At 36.5% G+C, this 18022-nt stretch overlaps 2 protein-coding genes across 2 annotated transcripts; one reads left to right on the top strand and one right to left on the bottom strand.

Annotated features, from left to right (window-relative positions):
* Window positions 1–628: 628 nt before the first annotated feature.
* Window positions 629–3163, bottom strand: LOC110773613 (laccase-11-like). Its single transcript, XM_021978143.2, has 5 exons — window positions 2983–3163; window positions 2679–2830; window positions 2196–2569; window positions 1142–2065; window positions 629–962 (listed from the first exon to the last, which is right to left on the bottom strand). Exons 1-5 carry the CDS (start codon window positions 3094–3096, stop codon window positions 832–834), a joined length of 1695 nt encoding a protein of 564 aa, XP_021833835.2. The 5' UTR covers window positions 3097–3163; the 3' UTR covers window positions 629–831.
* Window positions 3164–12096: 8933 nt separating this feature from the next.
* LOC148293740 (putative E3 ubiquitin-protein ligase XERICO) lies at window positions 12097–12827 on the top strand. The gene has a single exon (XM_088254401.1). The coding sequence runs from the start codon at window positions 12199–12201 to the stop codon at window positions 12688–12690; it is 492 nt and encodes a 163-aa protein (XP_088110527.1). The 5' UTR covers window positions 12097–12198; the 3' UTR covers window positions 12691–12827.
* The last annotated feature ends 5195 nt before the right edge of the window (window positions 12828–18022 follow it).

Consider the following 18022-nt stretch of genomic DNA (forward strand, 5'->3'; position numbering starts at 1 on the left):
ATGTGCAATCTCGTCCATGTGTCAGGATCGTTAGTCGAGAAGTCATAATCTGTACAGCGGAAGATGCAAATGATGCAGGTTTAGTAGGAATCTAGATCGAGATCTAAGCCTAAGTCGGGGTCGGAGTCAGAGTCGGAGTCGGCATCTGTAGGAGCTGAGCCACCTGGGCACTCAACTCGGCTATGGTTGGTTGAGAAGGAGAGAAGGAGTCGGTGGTGCTACCTCTATGAGGGTGGAAAAAATCATCAACCCTGATAGCAGCGGCGGGGGTTTGAAACTAGAATCAATAATTCCAAGATCACTGCTCTGATACCATGCCAAATTTCAGATAGACAGGCCAGCGGCCCACTACTAACAACATCGATATCGTCCCCAACTTAACCACCTACAAAACCCAGTAGGTGTGGGGTTTTATCACAAAAGGCCTCGGTGATATTAGTAGTGGAACCATTCATTATATATTGTATTTTATTTAGTCAAGTTTCCAATGTGGGACTTATATTCTTCAACACGCCCCCTCACGGAGAGTTCTTATGTCTACATCTCCAGATTTTTGTAAAGCTTCAACTGTTTTCAGGTTATGATCAGCTTTCAAAAAAGTGGAAATGCACAGGATGTGGTTATATAATTATTTCCAGTATTAATCAGAAGAATTATGATGAAAGAAAACAATTGTTACATAGTATGGTTTAATTTATTACATTTTCAGTCTCACACAAATTGATTCTTTTTCCCTTTGATAATTGTTTGTAACCCTCAAGAAACCTAGCTTCTGCAACTTTTGCAAGAAGTGTAAGTAAGCAGATTGATACGAACACAGTCCACGTGTCATTAGCATGGCGGCAGATCCTTAGGCGGAGGCAGAACAGAGTGATCTGATCCTGGTCCATCTTCTACGACGAACGCTGTCTTCAATCCCCACCCGGTATGAAGCTCCAAATGACAGTGCATGAACCAAACGCCTAGACATTCAAACAAGGAAGCAAAGCTTATGAATAACCCACAAGCCTCTCATTATTATATATGAGTGAATTCTAACTTCTACCTCTATGATAGATATGATAGTTTTTTTTTTCGACTATCATCAGTAAATGTGGTACCTGTAAGTTACTCGAAATGAATATTGCAATTATTATCATACCTGGATTATCAGCTCTAAAACGAATGGCGGTCCAACCACCTGTGGGAACTCCAACTGTGTTTCTCTCAACAGGATCAACCAAGTTGTATTTAGCAGGGTCCTTGGCAGGATCAAAATTCCCAATCCCGGTTCCAACAACAAAGAAGTTGTATCCATGGAGATGGAAGGGATGTGACTCAACCGTTAGAAGATTAGTGTCCTGCAACACCAGCTCAACTGTAGAGTTGAAGGCAATCTTGCTCAGCCTAGTCCCTGTGGAAGTCCCAAGACTTGCTGTAAGTGGTGCACCAGTGTAATTGAAAGGAGTTTGTGGCCTATCAGGGAAGTCAGTTTTAAACACCCCTTTGAGATTGAAGTAATGGGCTTGTAGAAGCCCAACCCGAGGCATCTCAAAAGAGATATTGTTCAAGGAAGCAACAAATCTTGTTCCACTAAGGCAAGTTGGGCATGATTCTTTTCCAAAACCAATGGTGTAAAAGAGCTTTCTGTCAACTTTGAGAGGAACATTTGCTGGAAAATTTGGAGTGTTTAAGCTCTTGAGTTTCTTGTTGTAGCTTAGAGCAAAGGCTGTGTCATTAGAGGCAGGCAGTTGAGGAAGGCTTGGTAGAACTGTGTTGGGGATGCCTCTGTATTGGAATATTCCTGTGGCTGTCTTGTTGTCTATGGCAACTGGAGCATCCATGAAAGGCCTAGCAGCCATGAAGTATCTGCCTGAAGCTTGATTGGCTTGGACCAAAACATTTGTGGTCTGGCCAGGTGCAATTAGTATGGCTTCAGTAGTGAATGGTTTTGTGTACACTGCATCAACCTCCACCACTGTCAAGTTGTGACCGGCAATGCCGAAGAAAAGTTCATCGTTGAGAGCAGCATTGATAATTCTCAGGAGATAGGTCTTCCCTTGCTCAACCTCCATAGCAAAAGTATCTAAAACAAGAAAAACAGAACAAAATTGAAATTAGAACTTTATGAAAATTGCATGGCAACCACCTTCCGGGTTTGGACTTAATCCCAAAATGTCATATACTTGTATTTTCTGTGATTATGTTGTGCTTACGTTTCTCAGAGCAAGGAAACAATGGCCCTGGCTTCCCATTGATTGTGTGTGCATCCGAGGAGTTTGGTGGCAATCCCAAGTTGTTTGCTTTGTTGACAAACTCTTCCACATTGCCATTCCACCATTCTCCGAGTATAATTTCAGCTTCCCTGTATGGTTGTGGGAAGGGAAACGGGGTGCCTTGTTTAGGCAGGATGACAATTGCACCATAGACAGTAGCCCTCAGCCAAAGAATGTGTGCATGCCACCATAGAGTTCCTCTTTGGCCTGTTACATTGAAGTCATAAGTGTAGCTACTTCCAGTCTGAATTGGACATTGTGTTACATAAGCTGGTCCGTCTGCCCAACCATTTCGATATTGCTTCAGTCCATGCCTGTAAGAACATATATAACTCAATCAGCTATAAGTTATGACATTTTGCTATATTTACCTAATTTTGATTTGATCACTTGTTTGTTTGGTTAATTTAGTTCAACTCTTACCAGTGAATTGACATGTTGTATTGAGCATGGTTGGTAACATTGATGAGAACTCTGTCTCCCTCCCTGACATAGATTGTAGGCCCCGGAAACCTTCCATTTATAGTGACAATGGGTTTTGCATGGCACAATCTACTCACATTCTTCACTTGGACCTGTGAGAACACAGAGGATGTTATTAACTGGAATCCATGCACGAAGTACAAATTTTTTCTTTCTTTTTTCTTCTTCCTTTTTCATTTTTCAATTTGTTGTTTCAAGGCTGTGTGTGCATGTAAATGATATTGAAGCATTTGAAACAACTCACATCAAATTGGTATTTCTTTATGGCAGCTTCTGCTGGAGAAGTGATAAAGCCCAGAAACCCAAAGCAAAGAAACAGCAACCCAGCGAAGAGTCTGTTCCGGACACTGCTAGCCATTTTTTTCTCTCTAGTGCTCACAATTTCACTTGCGGTGTGCTTATGTGATGAGGCAATGAGGCAATGAGGCACGAAGACGAAGATGCCAAATATTTATATGAATGTGTAGAGGCAAATATGCGCATTTCTTTTTAGTTTCTTCAAGGAGTTGTGTGGCTCATTAATTAGGTAGGAATTGTGAAGGGGTTGTACATGAAACCTTGTAAGCAAAATACTGATAAGGACTTCGCATTGCCTTTGACTGACTTAAAGGCTGGGATTGCTAAACCAAGGACAAGATTTCAGAAACCTCATGTTTTTAGAATGGGCAAAGGAGAAGATTTCAGAAACCTCATATTTGAAAGGTACATTTTTTTAATATATGCACCAACCAAACCAAAACCCCGAATGCAGAGCTATAAGCCCTGCTAAGCTTTACCTTCAAGGCAAAGTAAAAGCTTTAAGAATATGGCACCGCCCAAAGGTTCACTTTGTCATCCGAGCCATATATTTCTTGCAAAGTGCCATCTATGCAATGCAAATGCTTCACTACTCCTATGCTTCTGTGGGTCAGATGTCATTTTCCAGAGGATAGCTAGGGTGCTCTCTACTAATCATATGGGCCCCTGGTATATCAGAGCCTATTTTTTATACATATTATAAATATTTTGTATGCTTATATCACTATTTTCTTAATCATGTATGTGAATGTATAAATAATTGACTCAGAGAAAGAGCTTACTTGTAAGCTTCCTTGGTGTTTCTTTGATATCAGATTTATGGTTGTTCTTGCTTATTTTGGGGCTGTTTTTAGTAAGGCACTTTGGAAAGAGGCTTCCTCTTGCTTCTAGCCAACTCCACAAGGGAAAAACGAATAGAACAAATACATACAAATATATATATATATATATATATATATATATATATATATATATATAGAGAGAGAGAGAGAGAGAGAGAGAGAGAGAGAGAGAGAGGGGACTGTACAGATATATACCCTTATTGAAACCGAACTAAATGACTAAACTATAAAGATTTAGTTTGTGGCAATTGGTTCGGTTGTGACTAAACTCTATAAATTCCTGAGCCTGTGAAAAAACTAATTCGTGTAAAATTGCGGAGGATTTGATCAGAATGAAATTGGCAACGCCTCATCAAGTAAGGATGGTTGACCAGCCTCCATAAACTGCTGAGGAACATTATAATTCACTCTGTTTTTGTGTCACCATGTCCAAAGCTTTCTGCTTTTCTCAATGCCATTGAGTTATGTTGGTCCAAATTGCTTCTCCACTTCTCCAATCCCATCGAAGCAACATGTTCTTCTGTACGAAAACCTGAGACTGCATCCCCCATTCACCAGTTGAACTAGAATAATCACTTGTCCCAGCTGACACAATTTGGTCAGCTAAACCTGTCATGGTGCCATTGTTGGAGCAATTTGCAAAGCCAAGTTGAAAACTATTATCACGAAGTTCATAATTTTTCCATGGCCAAGTTCCATTGTTTGAGTAGCTTACATTGAACACATGAGGGATTAATGGCTGGTGTAGTTCCTTGTGAAGCAAGTAATCACAATTATTTATGCTCTGCCCAACATTCTTCTCTCCATCATAGAGTATATCAGCAATAGGTTTTCTTTGTATCATCCAATTTTTGTAACTTGCTCTCCAAGAAAGTCAATAAACGCATCAGTGATTCCCCAGATAACTTGTCCAATTCCTTGTCATCAGCCCCCATCTTTTGTTCGAGCCCCTTTATCTTCCTTTCCACCAACCCACAGAGGTTAACCTTTCGAATTTTGGGCATACCTTTGTACTTGAGAACTGCTTCTTTGTACTAGCAGATTATGGCTTTGGCCATGTCCTGATCTTCTGGCTAGACCTTAACTTTGGCATTTAGCCCATTATAAGCAACCACACACACTTGAGCTTTGCAGAGCTTAGCAAGATGAGCTGCTTTCCTCATCACAGTTGATAATCTCTGGTTGAAGGATTTACTTTGTTCAGACTGCTGCATCAATTTTCTCTTTTTAGCCGGCCTTCTCGGTTTGCCGTTTTCTCTAGCCTGTCATACTGAGTACCCCATACTTGAGTCCCAAACAACTAGCACCAGAGACCAGAGGTGGGGGCATACACTAACACTCAAAAACAGAGAAATTAAAGAGAGAGATGGGTGAAACTAGCAAAATCGCATATAGAGCTTATAGAAGTCCTGCTCTGTGCTGCTGATTTTGAAAAGCTATCCTATTCTCTATTGGCTTACCCTGTCCAAATTGAATTTTCCTTAACTGCAATCCATCACTTTTTGCTCCTAGATTAAAACCCATTTCTTATAAGTAAAAACCCATGACTAGGATCCACCTCATCAAGTTACCTTATCAAGCTCAAGATTTGATTTATTGTAATTTTTTGATTTCCCAAAATACCCCTACGTATTTGCAATTGTTGTTTTCTCCATTGATTGTGTTGAATACACTTTGAACATATTTGCTGCAATTCAATGTCATTAATATTCAAATGGTGTTTCTTTTTTAAATAGGAAAATGGTGTTTTAAAGTGGCTTAAATTTAGGAATTTTTAGGGTAAGTTTTTTTTTCTTTTAAAAAAAAATAATATTCAGTATCTAAAAAAGTCACATTTAGGGCCTATTGAATTTATGAAGAAACATTAATATACCTATCACGTTTAAGCATAAAATTAGAGTGCTGCTAAACAAACCCTAAAATTAATTGAGTACACCCTTCTACCAAACTTTTTATTGAATTACTAATTTACCCTAATATAAAATGACCAAAAAAAATATATTGAATTGTGAAACAAATATAATTTTAATAAGTACACCCTACTTGCCACATATTCAACCATAATCAAATAGCTAGCATTGGCGGAGGGGCAAAGAGGTGTCGTTGAATGTTCGAAGGTCCTGCGTTGAACTTGAATTGATTCTTGCATTGAATTATTGTCTTGCCTTGAAATTTGTAAGAGGCTATTTGATCGGTTCATAATTGTATATCATTTTGTACCCTTCTAGCTTATGATTTGGTTATGTTATTGAGTTAAACTTGTGCTTTTAATTCATTTTCTATTTTGATAAGTCCATAATTTCATACACTTGCATGCCTTCTTTACTTAGTGATTTTGCTTAGTTTCTCTTTATTTTGAGTCACTTACCTATGTTTGTGTGTTTTGTAGGTTAAGATAGCAAGAGATAACATTTGATGCAATCCATGCATGTTAAGGGCTGATTGGCATATGAGGAATATGAGCTTAAAGACAAACACATTTTGGCTACAACCCCTTTCCAGCCCAATTTCGTAGGTCAACTTCTTGGCCTTGGATCAGCATGCTATGGGGCTCGAATGAGGTGAAGATCTTCATGAAACTTGTTCCAATGGGTGTCTACTACAACATATCCAAATTTCAGCCCAATTGGATATTTGTGGAGTGCTCAGCCCGTCCAACACCCAACCTTGCTCAGCAGGATTTGCAGCTGCCAGCTTTGAGCCTTGTCTCCTCCTTTAAGCCATGTGCCTCACCCATGCTGCAACTGACTTTGGATCCAACATAATGAGTGAAGTGGGGAGGCATTCCAGCTATGAAATTCTAAAGGAGCAAGTTGGTACATGCTGGAGTTATTATAGAGAAAGCATGTGCATGCATGTAAAGCAAAGAAATGAAATGAAGTCAATTCCAGTCTCTGTTCGGCTGCCAACTTGTAAGGCCCAAAACGTACACTTCTACTGCTCTGATGGGAATACTTTCTTCATAGAAGTTGTTCCAATGGATGTCTATTATAACATATCCAAATTTGAGCACCATTAGATACGTTTTGAAACCTCTGGCCTTCCTACACCAAGACTGGTTCAGAAAACTCGTTTTTCAGCAACCAAAAGGCAACCACATGGGTTGGCAGCAAAAGGCAGCCACAACTGATCACCTTTGATCCCATGTGAAGAAAGCTTGAGGTGCAGCAAAAGAAGTATGGGATGAGATTGATTCCAACCACACTAACATAGACAAGATGAAGTGTGAGTTATGGGTTGTATTAAAAGAGGAATGGTGGTGTTGGATTTCATCATGTTGTTCCTCCCTCTTAGCCCTATAAATAGAGAAGCCTTCAAGCTTCCAAACACACCCCAAGGGGGGGAGCTCTCAAACACTTCTCTAGAGCTCCCTTCCCTTCTCTCCCTCAAATTCTCTTAGTTTCCTTTCAAGTTGTAAATTGTTGTAACAAAATGAGTTTACTAAATTTTCCTTCAAGTTTTCTTAGTTCCACTTTACTTTTATTTGTAATGTACATTCTTTCTTAAGTATTCAAGTTTAATTAGTTTCCAAGTTTCAATTATGGTTTTTGTTCTTATTCATTATGCTTATAAGTTAATATGCTAGTTTGAATGATTGATCACCATTTAGGCTTGCATGTTAGCTATCTTGGTTTGAATTAAGAGTAGACACCATGCTTTAATTCGAATTGAACTATGGATAAGAAGAGTATGTATGGACATTCGACAACAGGGATTAGATACATGCTTGGTTGTTTAAATTGTTCTTCTATGCTTAATGGGTTCCTAATGCTTAGTTTTAGGTTAGACAACAAATGATCAAATTAGGGAATTAGGAACACAAGGTTATGACCAAACACCATGGCTTAATCATACTTTAGCTAGAATCAATCCGTTAATCTAATTGAACTTGGGAACTTATTTGCTTGAGTTATTTCTTTTTTCTTGTTTTATTTATTTTCTTTTTCATTTCTGTTTTGTGTAGGGAAAATGAATTGGATCATTCAATCACCAATCCTCGTGGGATCGATCTCGCACTTACATATGCTATACTACCAAACGGCTCGTGCACTTGCGAGTATCACAAGTTGAGGATGCAGCTGAATCCATTTTGGTGCAGCTGAATCGAAGCAACACTATTCCTCTGTTCTATTTATCTGCTAAACTTGAATTATTGTCTTGCCTCCGCGATTTCTTATTGTAGATTATGGTTGGAAACATATTGAAAATAAAGACAAGGATACTAATGATGTTGTACAAGAAACATGAAGATGATTTTCTAGGGACGTGGTTGTGGTTGCAATTGTGGTGATATTTTTTTGGTTCAATTAATTTTGTGGTTTTTGTGCAGGTAAGACTATACAAGCTATTGGCTAAATGAAACACTTTGGCATTTGGTTTCTTTCACTTTGTGGTTGCGGGAGGAACCAACTATTGGTGGGATACGTTTCTCTTTTTTCTTTCCAAGGGCTTTCGATTTTGTTTCTTTATTTTGTGTGATAGAGTGTATTAGGGTGTACCAAGGGTATTTTTGGTAGTCACTTAGGGTGTATTTAGTTAATTTTATATTTTGAGTAAAATAGGATGGTGTACTTAGATCATAGGATGTACTCAATTAATTTTAGGGTTCAATTAGCTGCACTCTAAAATAATGTACCTATTATTTGTACCTATTTTTTCCACCCTTTTTTTTTATGAATAATATACCTATTTTTTACATATCTTTTGTAAATATACCTATTTTGTGTACCTATAAATAACATACCTATTTTTAATTTATGAAAAATGTGCAGAAATTTCAATTACACAACATACTTATTTTCTGACAAAAAAAAAAACGTTTTTTTTTTTTTTGTAAATAATGTACCTATTTTTAATTTATAAAAACATTTATAGAAATTTTAATTACAAAGTAACGAATCCTTTTTTTTAATAATAAAGTACCTATATTATATAGATATTTATAATTTTTTTTATAGGTACATTATTTATTGGATATGTAATTTAGGGATTTTGTTTGTTTGTTTATTTTAGGGATTGGCGATGTGCAGAGGGAATGCCAACCAAAATAAATGGGGTGATTGATATACTATTAATAGGGAGTATGAATTATAATTAAGGTAGTTAATGACATGCTTGAAAATAAATTATAAATTAAATAGAGTGCTGCTATTTCCACCCACTTGTCCTATTTTCCCACCCATTTTATCTTTAAACTTTTAAAGACAAATTTACCCATTTATGAAATGACTTCTAAGGACAAATTTACACCTTTTGCTTGTCTTGTTTCTCTGCGGATAGAAGCTCAAAAGGGCAAAAGATACAGGTTGACTCTTTTGTGGCATATCACTTCCTCAAGTCAAAGTGTAATTCCTCTCATCTTACTTTTCTATGTTTCTTTGCGTTTACTCTTTGTCTTGTGAACCATTCGAAGAATTTTCTAGGTGGGTTTTCTTCTTTACCCAAAATTTAAAAATAAAAAAACTAAAATTTGTAGGTTGGTTTGGAGTTTCTAAAATTGAGGGGTTTTTTTTTCGTGGGATGCTTGTGGTTCAATTTTAGTAAATTTTTTGGCTTGTTTGCTTGATTTGTTTTTGTGTTTTTGTGTTTTTTTTTTTTTTTTTTTTTGTTTTGTTTTGGGGTTAAAGCTACAGAGAGATTTCAGATTTGTGGTTTTGGTATTACAGGAATCTGAGCTTGGAACTTTTGCTGGTTTCTGAAGCTAATTGGAACAAAACTAAGGTTGTTTTGAGATTGGTTTTGGAGTTTTTGGGTATCCCTTGAAGCTTTGGAATGGTTTGACGTATTTAGCAGAAGTACATATATTTCGTTTGGTGAAGTTGTATTTGAGATTCAAGGAGTTGGAAAATTGTATTTTAGCTTTATTTTGAAGTTCTGAGCTTGTTTTGAAGCTTATGCGAATGGCTTGACTTTGTGGGACATTGGCGAAAGTTAATTGATAGGTTGTGTGTATTTGTGTTTTCTTCAAAATGGATTAAAGGGTAGTTTAGGAATAATTATGGGTGAAAATATAGAATTGTGTTTTTTCAAATTTACATGGTAGGTGGGAAGATAAGGTGGGTGGAGAAATAAGATGAGGGGGTGAAAATAGCAGCACTCATTAAATATGAAGGTAGGTGGCATATAATGTAGTTAATAATAATATTAGGACAAATCTATCTCACATGACAACCTATTTTAAATTTGGGTTTTCAATAAAGATTTAAAAGTAGGTGGGTATATATGACTAGGATATAATAGTTGTAAGGGTCTATATTGGAAGAACTCTTCTTTTTGGTTTAAGGAAAGGTATGATTTATTTTTCTTTCATGGGGAGAAGAAAACAGAGAACTTGAGAACCGAGTGAAGAATAATAGTGAAAAGAAAAGGTTGAAGATGGATTAGAAGAAGAAAAGCATAGCATGTGGAGTCATGATATTAGGGAGGAAGGAACCAAACCTAAAACATCGGGTACATGAATAAATGCTCTTAACCACTTGAGTTGCAAACCCTTTCCAACCATTCTTACACTTTTGAAAAAGTGGAAATAATAGTTTGAAATTAGATTATATAAAAAAAAGTTCGAACCTCTTTCATTGTAACAAGTGAACGCGTTGAAATTTTTTTCATTTTTTATTTTTTCCAAGACGTGCAAAGCAGTAAGACAGCTCCGTTTAAAAATGGTTTCCATGTTTGAATATGGTGAGAGAGAGAGAGAGAGAGAGCATTGGCTAAAATTGCCAATCAAATTGACAATCATTTGGCTTCTTTCAATTTCTTTGTGCAAAGATTAAAAAGAAAAAAAACAGTGAAAGCAACAAGAGGAGGCAGCTGTGCCGGCCCACCATATGAACGCCATACCCATTACATGACAAACGCAACGACATGTCCTAATCTTACCTGCCCTTCACGTTCATTTCCCTTTCCACCAATGCAATGTTTTGAATTACATCACCCTAAACTTAACCAAATCATAATAATAATGGTGTGATGATGGTGGTGTTACCACTTTGTTCATTTAAATTATAAAACGTACGAGGTTACTATTTTATATCTTAGGATATAGAATCAATGAGTATGCACTTAGACCCCGTTTGGTTCATGTAAAAGGAGGTTTGGAGATGGGAAATCAATTGTTTTCCCATGTTTGATGAGTCCATACATGAGAAATGGTTGTCTGGCACATTGGAAAGTAGGGAGAAAAGTGAAGCCCTCCTCTCCCCTTGGCCCCGTTTTGTTTTCCCTCCTCATGGAAAAGTTTGGGAAAATAAGTCAACATTAAATGCACATTTTTTATGACCATTTTGTCCCCATTAATAATTTAGAATTACAATATTACATTTAATACATTCTTTTTTTATTTGATTTCATATGGGTATAATTAGAAAATTAAACAAACTTTGTTTTACATTTCTATGCAAACCAAACATGTGAAAGGAAATAAAGTGGTATTTCATGGTTACTTGCCCAACATTACCAAATATGAGAAAGAAATCGTTCATTTCTCATCTCTTGGGAAAGACATGGGAAATTATTTCCCATCAAATTACAATCATCAACGTTTTTTTTTTTTAAGGCCAAAGTTAGGAAGGGGGAGCAAGGTTTCTCACATACACACTCTAGACTCCATAAAAATGTCATAAGTGTTCAAACTTAAGACCACTAGTCTGCAAACCAATGCCCTTTTCCACCAAACTAAACTTCGTTGGCAAGGTTTGGTTACTTCTTCTTCTTCTTCTTCTTCTTCTTTTTTAATTAGAAGCACATGGTTCTTTTTATATTAAATCATGATTGTTTGGTTTTTTTATTTATACGAGTGATATTGTGGGAGGAAAGAATCAAACCAAAGACCTCGGATGCACAGACAAATGCTCTTAATCATTTGAACTAGTCCTTGTTGATTGCCTTTTAGTATTCACTTTGTTCATCATCAAATCAGTCAAATTTCCATGTAGATTACTGACTAGTGTGGTTTGTGAAAGACTCATTGTTTTTCTTATAAGCATGACACGTGACGCCACATGTGCAAAAACATAATACATGTCATGCATTTTAGAGGGTATTGTTATAATTAAGCCAAAAATTAACGCTTTTATAGTGATATTACATTCTCTTTTTCTTTTCTATCCACATGTCACAATTTGACTATGGTTGTACCAAAATCCCATAACCCTCGAATCCAAAACATGAAGATCCTAAAAATTCTATGAGATATTTAAAGATGTGACCACACAAGGGCACTGCACTTGCCCACATTCGCTGTTATATCCAAAAAGGCAAAAAGTCTCATTGTATTAACTTGACCTCACCCTCTGTCTTCATTTCATTAGTCTTCGGCAGCCATGGGAGCTCTCTCTCAATTCTTCTCCCACCTCTACACCATAACCCTAATCTTCTTCACTCTCCTCATCCTCGAAATCATAATTCTCGTCCGTTCGATTGCCGGTCTCAATCCAAATTCGAGCAAACGTGTGATCACTACCACACAATACCTCAAGCTCATAGAGCAAAAAAATCCAACGACTTGTTACACACAAAAATTGAGGAGAGTGAGGCCAGAGGCAACAGAATGCTCAGTTTGCTTATCAGAGTTTGAGGAAGGTGACAAGATTAGGCAGCTCAAATGTAAGCACACATTCCACCAGGACTGCCTTGACAGGTGGCTCCAACAGTATTGGGCCACGTGTCCTCTTTGCCGGACTAAGGTCTTGTCGGACGATGTTGTGGCTAGCTATCATCGGCTGAGAAATCAGGTACAATATGATGGCAGCGACGAGGAGCTTATTTTCTTGTTATCTTCGTTACAGGGTAACAGCTTACATAGATTTTTCTAATCAGAGTTTCTCGTGTAAGAATTATTATGTCTTCTTTTTTTTTTCTTTTTTCTTTTTCCTTTTTTTTTCCCTAGCTATGTACGTACATAAAATATTAAAGCATGAATTTTACTGGTCCCTTCCTGTTTTTTATCTTCTATTCACTGCCGTAGATTAGCTTGTTTTGCTTTATAATTGTATGTTGAGTCCGTTTGGTATCGGGACTTGATATCATTCGGGATGTGCTCTTTTCAGATTTTTGTAGGGTTTTTTTGGTTCTATAAAATCATTTCTTTACAACAACAAAAAATACAATAATTTTTTTATGTAGCCTTTTACGGAGTATATTTTGGGTTACCATTTTGTAAATTTTTTGTTCGTAATAGTGTTGTTAAAAACATATAAAAATTCCACAAAGCTATTAGTTTGGTAGCTGAATAATTGCATTTAAATCTTCTGTCTCATGTGATTAGGTTTGCTTGCCTCCTAGTTGGCTGCTCCCAACACTTGAGAAAGATGTAAACCTTTATTTCAATGAATGAATTTCCATTATCTTCCCTAGAAAAAAAAAATTGAACAAAAGTGCTTCAAGCACATGTTTACATTACAGCATTTCTTAAGAGAGGTGCTTTCTCCAAAAGCACTAAATGTGCAAGTTATTTTTATCTATTGCATAAAATTATATATAGAAAGCACATTGAATTATCCAAAAGCAGTTTGAGTACAAGATTTTCTGAGATGAATATCTTATCCAAAGTGATCTTTCGATTGTGACACTGTCTTGAATCCTTGTGTTTCTATAGACCCTACGCATTTGTTTACGCATTTCAAGTGGGGTTAAGCTGGGGCCAATAACTTCTTGCTTTCATTTGATATTTTCTTGCATATTCACTGCTTGGATGTCCAAAGTTTAGGAACTTGGGTTTGGTTGGAGATAAACTGGTAAGCTTTGGCATGCCGGAGGGTCAAACAAAGTAGATATGATTTGGTGAACTAAAGTGGAGTGACCAAACCAGAAGTTATATATACTTACTAAAGTTTACAATGATAGTTCCTCAAATAATTATATAAAATATTGGTAGGTAAATTTGATGGTATATTTGGTAGGTAAATATTGGAGTTCTACACCTAATGCAATAACGTTAACCTACTATTTGCACTGTTTGGCTAATTGGAGTTTGCAAGAGCATTAAATTGCTTTTTTCAACCGCAGTTTATTAGCAAGATTAAAATTTGAAATTATTAATTGTACCATGTATTCACAAATACTCTTGTCTTGTGCAATCTGCTTAGGGATCCTTCCTGATAAAGTTAGTAAAACCCATTACTGCCATTTCCACTTGAGTTATTAGCAGATGAACTTGTTGTTTGTTGTCCATAGGGACACTCATGATATATTAACACGAAAGATAATGGTGGGCCAGTTAAAACATAGTAGGTGGATTCATTGTTGTGTATATATATATATATATATATATATATATAAATTCTCCTATTCTATGCCGACATTCGGACGTTATGTATTTTTTACTACACCTACCTGTCTTTCTCCCTATTTACAATGGCACGCGGTAATAACGTGCAAACATATAGTTATTCTCTCATATGGACGTCCACACATTATTATCGTGCGAACGATAATAACGTCCTCACGTCTGCATAGGAGAATCTATATATATATATATATATATATATATATATATATATATATATATATATATATATATATATATATATATATATATATATATATAGTTGAGGGAAGGGATCCCTCAAATGATTTGAGGGACACCCTTATGAGCCCATTCCATAATGAATTTCAATGATCCGAACTGTCTATCTTTTAGGTATTTATTCAAATATCATCTATGCAAAAAAAAAATCACTTGATTATGAAATCATTTGACCACTCAATTAATTGTTGTCATTTTAGTGCTTTCTTGAAGTACCATGTTCGTCTCTTTTGTTGGTTACAATGAGTTGTCTTAATGGCTACCGATTTGTCTAATTTTTTGCAAGAATGATCTATAAATGAAGATTTAAAAAATAGACATTCGGATAGTTGAAAAGTATTCAAATTGGGCCCCAAAAGGTCAAAAGGTGTCTCTCAAATAATTTTATTTGAGGGATCCCTTTATGGAAGGGGACTAATATATATAATAAGGTCCATTCACTAGCAATCACACTGTTTTTTTGTCCTCATTGTAGCTGTGCAAATATACTGAATATAGTGACGAAAATCACGACAATCTCGAGTAGTTGAATTTGTGCTTTTGTATATCTATGTTATGAGGGATTTTTGGTTTTACTGGTGGAATTTTTTTTTACTGCTGTATATTTCTATGTGGTTGGAGCTTCTCCCCTTAACCTATGTGATGACTTGGAGTGGTGCCACAGCCTCATATCGCTTGAGTGAGGGAAAGTTAAGTGCATTATATGTTCAGAGTCTGTCTCCCTTAGTACGACGCTTTTGGGCTTGAAGGCCCTAGAACAAATCTATGTGGGTGGGGCCCAAAATGGACAATATCTACTAAGAGAGTTAGGTCTTCCCAACTGGTACATTGGGTCTCCAAGGGGAGGAGTGGTGCCACAATCCCACATTATTTGGGTGAGGAAAAGTTAAGTGTCTTAAATGTGGTGTTCAATCTTTTTGAAGGCCTTGTTTGGGCCTTTGGCCTTTTTGTGGTGCTTTTGTTAGGCACACCTTATGTGGATGGACAAACTGCCCCTTTATGTTTTTGGACCTTACCTTTTTTGTAAGTGTGCCCTTTTTCATAATTTTTAATGCTTTTCCTTAGGATTTAGTGTAACTCTCATTAAACCAAACTCAGCCACTGTTGTGTGTTCTTGGGCATTCCTCATTTTGATCGTTCATTCAATATATCAACAAGAAGTTCTCAAGATATCCGCAGTTCTTAAGCTATTTCTTGAGCACCATCTAATTCATCCAAATTTCTTAGGATACTTGCATTTCTTAAGATATCTGAAATTGTTGAGCTACCGAGCTCAGTGCCACCACCAAGCTAACGAGCTCAATGACACTATCCAACCATACGCTCATTCTAAAGGCCTTGTGGTTGAGGCCTAGAACCTGGTGGCCGAGAATTTGTTCCTATCCCAACCACAATCGCTCGTACCCACGACCACTCGTGACCGTGGTACTGGCATGCCACACACACGTGAACCAAGAATAACGTCTTTGTTACCACTTCCGCTCGGCCCAGTCAATTATTCTATTCGAATAAATTGACCAAGTTGGCCGAAAAGGATCATAGGTCAACATATGTAGTCCTTTTTATTGTACCAAAAAACATATCATAGTTCTTTTTCTTGAAGAACAAAAAAATGAGAGATATGAGATTGAACAAGGAGGATTTTTTTTATTTTTATTTTTGGTAACGTTTGCTAAGCAACGAGATTTTTTTCTCTTTTTTTGAAGTACAAGCGATCGGGGAAAGGGTTTACATAAACATTAATTGGGTACCTGGGATTTCGAACCTATGACCACATGGATAGAGGTGGAAGATATTTCTTACTTTAGATCTTTTGTTTTGTGCAACTAAAATAGCAATTAAAAGAACGAGTTAACTTTTGTGACGTGGAAGTATCTTTAGAAACATTTTCTGAACCGTAATTCTTTCAAAAATGCAAATAGCAACAAGATAAACTTTCCGCATGATGTATGACGTATTTGTTCACGCCTAGCAATGCGACATTGAAGAAACATTTTAAATAAATAAAAAAAAGTCCAAATTACATCTGCTTTGGGAATTTTGAATATTATAATAATCTTCTGACTAAATTACGCTTTGAGTTCATGTAGTTTGTTTGCATTTTCAATTTCATCTCTATAGTTTAAAAAACCACATCTATACCTTATATTTCAATTTAAGTTACATCTTTTTCGAGTGTCGGCAGCAGCAAAAGAGGAGGCAAACCATCCCAATCACAAGGTAATTGATTTCAAAATTCCACTCTATAAATTCACAATTTTCATTTCCTGTGTTTTTTTTTTCTCTGATTTAATAGCAATATTGGAGTTTAAATCTCACGCACATGTAAAGACATTTGCATCTATTTCATTGTTGGAAGCACTTTGTGGCCAAGGTAAGCCGAATCACAATCAGAACATAGATTAATTTCACCATTCGAGTATGGAGACACCTCGTGATATTTACAAAGGCTTATTATCACAAAACATCCCTGACGTTTGCGAAATTATCACATTGCATCCCTAATGTTTTTTTATATCATTAATGGTCCCTAACGTTAATACAGGTACTCTTAAATAGTCCCTCTGTAAAAAAAATCGTTAAATCCAAGGGTATAATCGTCAAATCAATCCAAAACTATAAATAAATAAAAAATTCTTCCTTTCTCTCTTCTTTTCTTTCTTCTTTCTTCTTTCTCTCCGCCTGGCCCCGCTCACTCTTCTTCTTTCTTTCTTTTTTTCTTCCCTTCTCTCTCTCTCTCTCTCTCTTTTTGTCTCCTCTAGCCACCCAAACCACCACCCCGACCACCAAAGCCACCACTCTGTCTGCAACTCTCTCCCTGCCCCCTCCCACAGCCCACCAACCCATCCACTCTAGCCACCCAAACCACCACCTCGACCTCCGTAACCACCCCCCCTCTATGTACTTTCTCTGCAACTCTCTCCCTGCCCCATTCCACAGCCCACCAACCCAGCACTCTAGCCACCCAAATCACCATCCCGAGAGAAGGAAAGAGGAAGAAAAAAGAGAAAAAAGAAAAAAGAAAAAAAAGAGAAAGAAGGGAAGAAGAAAAATGAGGAACAAAGAAGGAAAGAAGAAAAAAAAAAGGGAGAGAAAAGAAGAAACAACGAAGGAAAAGAAGAAGAAAAGAGGAGGAAAGAGTGGAGGAAAAAAAAAGGAGAAACAGAGAGAGAGAAGGGAAGAAGAAAAAAAATTATAATTTTGGATTGATTTGACAATTATACCCCTAGATTTAACGGTTTTTTTTACAGAAAGACTATTTAAGAGTACATGTATTAACGTTAGGGACCATTAATGATACAAAAAAACATTAGGGATGCAATGTGATAATTTCGCAAACGTCAGGGACGTTTTATGATAATAAGCCTATTTACAAAAAAAAAAAATTGCGATAAATAAAAAATCATATTCATTCACAACATTTTAAATAATATGTACAGATGATCTGAATTATAAAAAAGATAAAATGAAAACGAAATTAAAGCTGCATATCAAGTTACATGTTACATGTACAGCAAGAAAATAAATAAAAAGATCCCAAAAAAGAAAAAAGCAAAGAAAATTCAAGCAGAGAAGAAGCCATTGGAGGCCTCAAGACCAATCTGGCTCTTGGGCTCCAT

The sequence above is a fragment of the Prunus avium genome, chromosome 6 (assembly GCF_965620075.1).
Source record: "Prunus avium chromosome 6, drPruAviu1.hap1.1, whole genome shotgun sequence".
Classification (NCBI taxonomy): domain Eukaryota; kingdom Viridiplantae; phylum Streptophyta; class Magnoliopsida; order Rosales; family Rosaceae; genus Prunus; species Prunus avium.